Below are 7616 nucleotides of genomic sequence, written 5' to 3'. Positions count from 1 at the left end.
CAATTTTGACCCATTCACTATTACTCATGAATGGTCGATTTTTAGTTTTTTTCATTTCTAAAAGTCAACATTAAAAGTTTTTTAAACCTGTTGCACTGATTAAATGGGTCAAAGGTTTCCATTAGTGTATTATCTATGCATACTAGCTCCAGAAACACGTTAAAAGATTTAGACTATTATGGTCACACTATTTATTACCTATGTTATCATAATCTTCACAAAAAAGTTTGTTAAAGGTTCTGAACTGATTATCTATTATATATGCATAGAAGCTTCAAAGTTGATTTGAAATATCTCGACGATTACGGTAACAATTTTTACTACAATATGTTATCCTTTGCGCCAATTTTTTCTATCAAAATAATGGTTAAATAAGTGTTTACATGTCACCCTGGCTCACCGCAGCCGGTTTTCACCTGTTCTAAAAATATTCTATTTCAACTTGTACTAATCTGAACCATTAACTTACCAACTCAATCTCTTAGAATTGATAACGGGTGTACTCTTACTAGAGTCATATCATGATTGCATCTGTAGGTCATCAGGTATTTGTTGGGGCCCGATTACATGTTACAGGAGGTGTGGTTAGAGTAGGTTGGGCAGTAGACGGTGAAGCTGCTGCTGTTGCAAGTTAATATTGGTTGATATTGCAACTGTTATAGTTTTAATTGTATTTTCAAAGATGAATAATCACAATAATCACACTCTACGCTTACAGTTAATATGAGGCTTTCAAACGTTTCTTCAGGTGCTTCTCATCGGGAAAATCAAAAGACAGTTGAAGACACAATTGTTTCACTCTGTTTTTGACTATTTTAGTTTTGAAATGCTATCAATAACTCATTGTTACATTCTAAGGCTATTGATTCATAGCGTTTTTTAAACTCATTTTTAACATTTCTTTACTTTCAATACATATACTACTAAAGTGTTAAATCATTAAACTGCGATCAACAACAATGTTGTACAAATACTAACGATTACGAAAACTATTTTTAGAGCTGCCGTGCAACGCACGGGCTCTTAAAATCTAGTACATAATATAATGTACTTTTTAAGTCTTTATATATGGAGAAAATATGTTATTGTTGGTAGTTGTGTGTAATGAGTATGTAATGAAGAAGAAATGATGAGAGAAAACTGATGTGGTGGTGTGTGATGAAGAGGAAAGACGTCATGGTTGGGGTGTGGTATAAATGTATATAAATTTTCACTCTTGGACAACTTACAACTTCGAAATCTTATACCTCTACACCGTTAAACCAACGTCCCTTTGGTGAAACACATAATATTACTACGTATAATGTACTTTATTTATAACTCATACTATATAGACAAGAACCACGACACTGTATACACAATCTAAAATCGCACTTCTTACTTTCACACAATGGTACGGCAAAATGAGTTACTTTTCACGTTTACTTGAGGTAGCCCTTGTTAAAAGAGTCACGTTTTGTATCAACTTAACATTTCACATTATTACCATTTAAAGCTGTATAACGGTTACATCCAACTCTTAAAAAGATATCTAGCCAAATATAACATTTCTTGAACCCACATTTTCTATTTAAGTGTAACCTTATTTTATCCTTGATTGGCTAAAACTTAAAGCTTTAATCATGCTTTTTTTCAGAAGATGTTAGCTTCATTTTTCATATACTTGGAACGTCGTATTATCAATGTGACGACATTTTCAACTTAATTATCGATCGGTTACTCCTTTTCTTTCTTTTTTGCCTTTATTTTAGCAAGTGATCTCCAAGGTGTTCCACTAAAATTTTGTCCCTCTAATTTTGCAACATTAAAACATTAAAATTCAACCATTATTTGTACCTTATTACGGATCGATTATTTGTTTCCCGAATCATCACATCACACTCTATTATATTGCAGAAAAACTAATTATTTCCATCATCATTTCAAAAAGTTTATGGCGGCCGGACACAAAGGATACCGGGCACTCAACAAACCTTGTGTTCTACTCATAGGTATCAATTAATCACTATAATTCATTCTTAAATAAATTAAATTAAATTAATAATTATGGTTGCTGTTCTTTTATAGATATAAGGGTTTTGTTTGCATGTGTGTAGCAATTGCTGGGATCGAACGGTTTGTGTTTAAAGGGGTCGGGTCGAATCTTGTAATTTATTTGACTGATGTGATGAAAATGAGTAGCTCATCGGCTGTACGAACTGTCAACAGCTGGACCGGGTTTACATCGATGGTGCCATTACTGGTGGCGCCACTTGTGGACTCATATTGGAACCGCTATTCTACAATTTTATCCTTTTCATTCATCTATCTCATCGTAAGACTCGATAGTCATTTTGTTATATAAAAACTAACTATTTCAAAAGAAACACCATTTGATTGCATTAGCCGGTAGCGTTACGTCAGCATTTTATCCTCTCACAACCGTCTCACACTTACCCAACATCACATGGTCCCACTATATTAATTAAATAAAATAACTTGCAATTATTAGAGTTAAAAGTACAAACGCTATCACACTCTCCTTCCTGGGGTATATGCCGTTGTGGCTATTTATGGTCAGTGCTTGAATCCATGATCTTCAATTTTACTTTCTGGTGGCAAGATGTCCCTCCTATTATCAACTGATATACGTGACATTGACAATTAATTTAGTTTTAGTTGGTTTCAAAACATCTTAGATTTTGCATTTGTTTTCAGGGACTATTGGCTTTAACATCAACATCATTAAACAAAACAAAGTCATCGTGTCTATATTTGTCACTTTACTTAATTTCATTAGGCATAGGAGGGTTCAATCCGTCATTGCAAGCATTTGGGGCGGATCAAATCGAGTTTGATGATGAGATTCCGACGACAACTAAAGGGGACAAAAATTCCGACAAGAAAAGTATGTTCTTTCAATGGTGGTATTTTGGTGTATGTAGTGGAGCTCTTTTAGGCGTGTCGATAATGCCCAATATACAAGATTACATAGGTTGGGGTTTGGGGTTCGTTGTGCCCGCTATGGCTATGGTTGTGTCGATGATCATGTTTTCTTGTGGCACCAACTTTTTTTCGTACAATCATGATCAAAGTAACAACGATAAATGTTTGAATTGGGTCGTTCAAGAAATTAAACGTTCGCTCTCAAAATATTTGTGTTACAAAAGTGACGAGAAATTGAGCCCCGCTGAGCTAGAGTAAGTTTCTTAATTTATCTAAACTCATTAATTTGTTTAGCCATTAGTTGGTGATATATTCAACATCTTTTTTACTACATTCATCATAAATTATTTATTAGAATGTTGTACTGTACAACTTGTTAATGCATAATAATGGTGGATGAAGTAGTAAGATAGTGATATATCAATACAATTAGATCATGAAGTAATCCTAATGGTGTATATTAATTTTTTTAATAAAAATATTCTTATAAACGTATGTATCATGTGATAATAAGACACATGAAATACATGACCAGTTAAATATGGAGTACTTTTTTAAGTATATACTTTTTAAGACCACTCTGTATCATGACCAAAATTCTAACCCTCGTAATTGTGACATCAACGCCACATCATTACCAAAATCTTATAACTAATGCATTACTTAACAATCTATGTCATGACTAAAACAATAGTCCGTTAATATGCAATGTACAAATACTAAAACATAAAGTCTAAATAATATAAAACATGTGGACCCATATTGGTTAAGAAATGCTCGCCGCCGTATCTATGGTGAAAGTTCTATGGTAAATGCTTAGAGTAGTTGGTGCCTATGGCACCATGAGTTTGCCGATCGCCACATAAGCATAACAAGAGTGAGTAGCTAACCATAGGAGTGGGCTAAGAAAAACAGAAATTCGCTATGTTACAATGTATTTACCAAAACTTTATACAAGATGATATGCACTTTAATGAGTGCTTATTTATGTTGTGGTTGTATACACTTGTAATTCAGGTATCAACACTTTTTATCTGATAGCCTCTTGTCCAGAAAAGTCCCAATAAATAATACAATGTACAATTTTTAATGCTCCTCTTACTAGTTAATGTAAATGAAAATTGTTCGTACATATTTGCAAACTTTTGTATTATAGTAGTACTATTTTTTGTTTACAATGTAATAAATTATACCGTGGTAACATGTAAAATGTTTGTTTATGGTAATTTTGCAGGCTCGAAGATAAACCATTCTGTTCAAAACTAGAAACTGAAACCGAATGTTTAACAGACCAAAACTCAAACAACAACAATAACCATCTAGTCGAAACTGTGAAAGTCGTCATCAAGCTCCTACCTATTTGGACAACACTACTTATGTTCGCCGTTATTTTTCAACAACCGACAACTTTCTTCATTAAACAAGGGATGTCAATGAAGAGAAACATAGGAGACAGTTACAAAATCCCACCAGCCACATTACAAAGTGCCATCACAATATCTATAGTCGTCCTAATGCCGTTTTACGACACAATATTTATCCCATTCGTACGTATAATCTTACGTAACGAAAATGGGATCACAACGTTGCAAAGAATTGGCATTGGAATGTTTTTATCCGTGATCGCAATGATATTTGCAGCGATGGTTGAAATGAAGCGGTTGGAATTTGAATCGGAGACACTTAGTATATTTTGGTTGCTGCCTCAATACATATCGTTGGGAATTTCGGATATTTTTACGGTGGTTGGAATGCAAGAGTTTTTTTATAGTGAGGTACCCGAAGGAATGAGGACAATGGGGATAGCTTTGTATACGAGCGTGTTTGGTGTAGGTAGTTTTTTGAGCGCGTTGATGGTGTATTTGGTTGAGTATTTTACTAGCTCGAAAAATGGAAAAGGGAATTGGTTTTTGGATGATATGAAGGAAGCAAGACTTGATAAATACTATTGGTTGTTGGCGGGTACAAGTAGTTTGAGTTTGGTTATGTTTGTTGTACTTTGTAAATGTCAGAAGACGAGATAAATGATCAGCAGCCGAGAAACCTCAAGAGGCGTTTGAGTTATTGGTTAATTGAAAATAGAATCATTCTAGGTTTAAGTTTGTAGTTTCTTCGGTTTATTGGAAAGAAAAGGATAGATGTAATAGTTGGTAACCTAGTGATTTAGCATTTTTTGTACACAGTGTCGTTTATGTTTGTTTGTTTTTGGTTTACGTCTAATATAAATACAAAGACATCTTTGTTTTTTCCGTGACTTGATTATCTAGTCCCTCCAAGGTCCCACCAACTGACTTGTTTCGCGACTCTCACTACTAGAAAAATGATTTTTCCGGACAGGAGCTTTCCGGACGACTAAAGTTGTCCGCAAAAAGTCACAAACCGACAAATTTTTCTGTTTTTTCTGTTTGCTTTTTCCTAAATGGTTGACCAACTTTTCCCGGACGACCCAATGTCGTCCGGAAAGATAGACTTCAATTATTGTACTGAAAAAATTGGCTCCAAAAAAAAAAAAAATTTCGCGGGTTTTTTGTCCGGACGATTTGTCGTCTGGAAAGCCTTTAGGGACAACATGTCGTCTGGAATGTCTTTAGGGACGACTAGTCGATTTGCCTACTTATACTTCATCCTCAACACATATTGAACACATATCTAACACACATCCAACACTTAAACTGCATTATCACACTTCCAAACTCAAAATGGTGACCTTTTCGCCGATGATTGTCTCAATCGAAGTGTATTACAGAAGTGAATTCCGTAATGAAATGAAACTTTACGATTATACGCGTGGTTCAAAAGCTACGTTCAAAAACATTGACGTTCGCGACGTTGGTTTAGATGAGCTTTTAATCTTTATGAAAGAAAATGTTCCGGTCGAACACACGGACGTCTTGTTTTATGAAGATGATTGTGTTCCGGATTTGTCCGCCACATATCTCCGTACCAACGATCAGTGGAACGGTATAAAAGAAACCCTGAGTTGGCGTTCTGATCGCATTTCTCTTTATTTGGTTTTGGAAGACGAAAAAACTTTTTTAACTTTCCGTTAAGTTAGTGTAAGATCCAAATATTTCACCGTACATATGTGTAAATATGACCTTTGAAGTGTAGGTGTTCGTTTCATAATTTAAAAGAAGGCAGAATCTGGTCTGGGCGTTTGGCGCGCCGCGCGGCCTTTTGGCGCGCCGCGCGGCCTTTTGGCGCGCCGCGCCATTGTTCTGTGACAGATTCCTTTTAATTAGATATTTTGAGGGCAAATTGGTAAAATCACAAGGAATCCGACTTTAAGGCTTGGGATCAGTTGTTGGAGCCACATTTACTCCATTTCCACCCACTTAATCATCTTCCATTAAATCATAGAGAGAGAGAGGAGGTTCTAGAGTGAGAAAGCTCCATTAAAGGAAGAAGGAGGTTGAATCGGGTCTTAGTGCGAGTTTTAAAGTTGTTCATCTTTACTCTAGCTATGTTTTGGTGATAGTGGTATGCTCTAATCTTGATTTCTTGATTTTAATTTGATTATGGGTTAGGGTTTGGGGTAAGTGATGAACCTAAAACCCATTTGTTAGTAAATTGGGTGTTTTTGGGTGAAATTGGGTCATGTAGACCCAAAGATGGCTAACTAGGGTTTTCAAAGTATTAAACTATGTTTATGAGCCTAAATTGGATAGTTAAAGTACTAGCACACTTATATATATCTAAATGGGTGTTAAGTGGGTTAGTGGGTGACCCGAAATGGGTGTATTGACTTTAAATGGTCAAATGGGTCATGATGGACCTAAGTGGGTAAATGTATGTGTTTGATGCATAAACCTTGTATTGGAAAGTGTCTTAGGACCTAACTTGGATAATGATTAGGGTTTTAGGGATGTTAACCCAAATATTAGGGTTAGGGTTGCAAATGGGTCAAAATTGCACCATGGGTCAAGATAACCCTAGAATGGAGTTTTAGTGGGTTGACCAACTTGAGTTTGTGATTGATATTATGTATAATGTAATAGGTACGTTACATTGAAGGTTCTCGGACTTGATTACCTTTCACCGAAGGCGTAAGGTGAGTGGAATAATTATATGTGTAGGTATATAATGTATCTATTTGTTGTAGCGTGAAATGTGTAGTGTTGAGGTGCTAAGACACCACGTTTCACGTGATGAGTGAAGCATTGAAGTGTTAAGATGCCACTCAGGGTGAAGCATCGAGGTGTTAAGATGCCACCTAGGGGTGTAGTGTCGAGGTGTTAAGACACCACTCCGTAAAATAATGAGTGAAGCATCGAGGTGTTAAGATGCCACTCGGGGTGAAGTATCGAGGTGTTAAGATGCCACCTAGGGGTGTAGTGTCGAGGTGTTAAGACACCACTCTGTAAAATAATGAGCAAAGCATCGAGGTGTTAAGATGCCACTCGGGGTGAAGTGCCGAGGTGTTAAGGTGCCACCCTAGAGGTTAGTGATACGAGGTGTTAAGTACCCTAACAGATGTTATGAACACCGATGGCGTTTTCGCGAGCGCCATTCCCTTGTACGATTGGTTAACCATGGTTATTTGTGTTGTAAGTGTAAGCATATTATATTATTCGAATTATATTATATGCGTTGCTATGCTAGCTTGTGGTATTGGAGATTTCTAGCTTGTATTCGAGATTATAAGCTAATTGTGTTGCTAGCATGTATGCGGTGTTTGGGTAAGTGATTTG

The 7616-nt window shown here is 36.0% G+C and overlaps 1 protein-coding gene across 1 annotated transcript; it reads left to right on the top strand.

Annotated features, from left to right (window-relative positions):
- The first annotated feature begins 1859 nt into the window (after positions 1-1859).
- On the top strand, positions 1860-5104 carry LOC139862736 (protein NRT1/ PTR FAMILY 5.8-like). The gene is made up of 4 exons (XM_071851361.1): positions 1860-1991; positions 2097-2314; positions 2698-3179; positions 4160-5104. The coding sequence occupies exons 1-4, from the start codon at positions 1934-1936 to the stop codon at positions 4947-4949; spliced, it is 1548 nt and encodes a 515-aa protein (XP_071707462.1). The 5' UTR covers positions 1860-1933; the 3' UTR covers positions 4950-5104.
- Positions 5105-7616: the final 2512 nt, after the last annotated feature.

The sequence above is a fragment of the Rutidosis leptorrhynchoides genome, chromosome 8 (genome assembly GCF_046630445.1).
Source record: "Rutidosis leptorrhynchoides isolate AG116_Rl617_1_P2 chromosome 8, CSIRO_AGI_Rlap_v1, whole genome shotgun sequence".
Lineage (NCBI taxonomy): Eukaryota > Viridiplantae > Streptophyta > Magnoliopsida > Asterales > Asteraceae > Rutidosis > Rutidosis leptorrhynchoides.
Note: the sequence above shows the minus strand (reverse complement) of the source record. Positions and strands in the feature narration are given on the sequence as shown.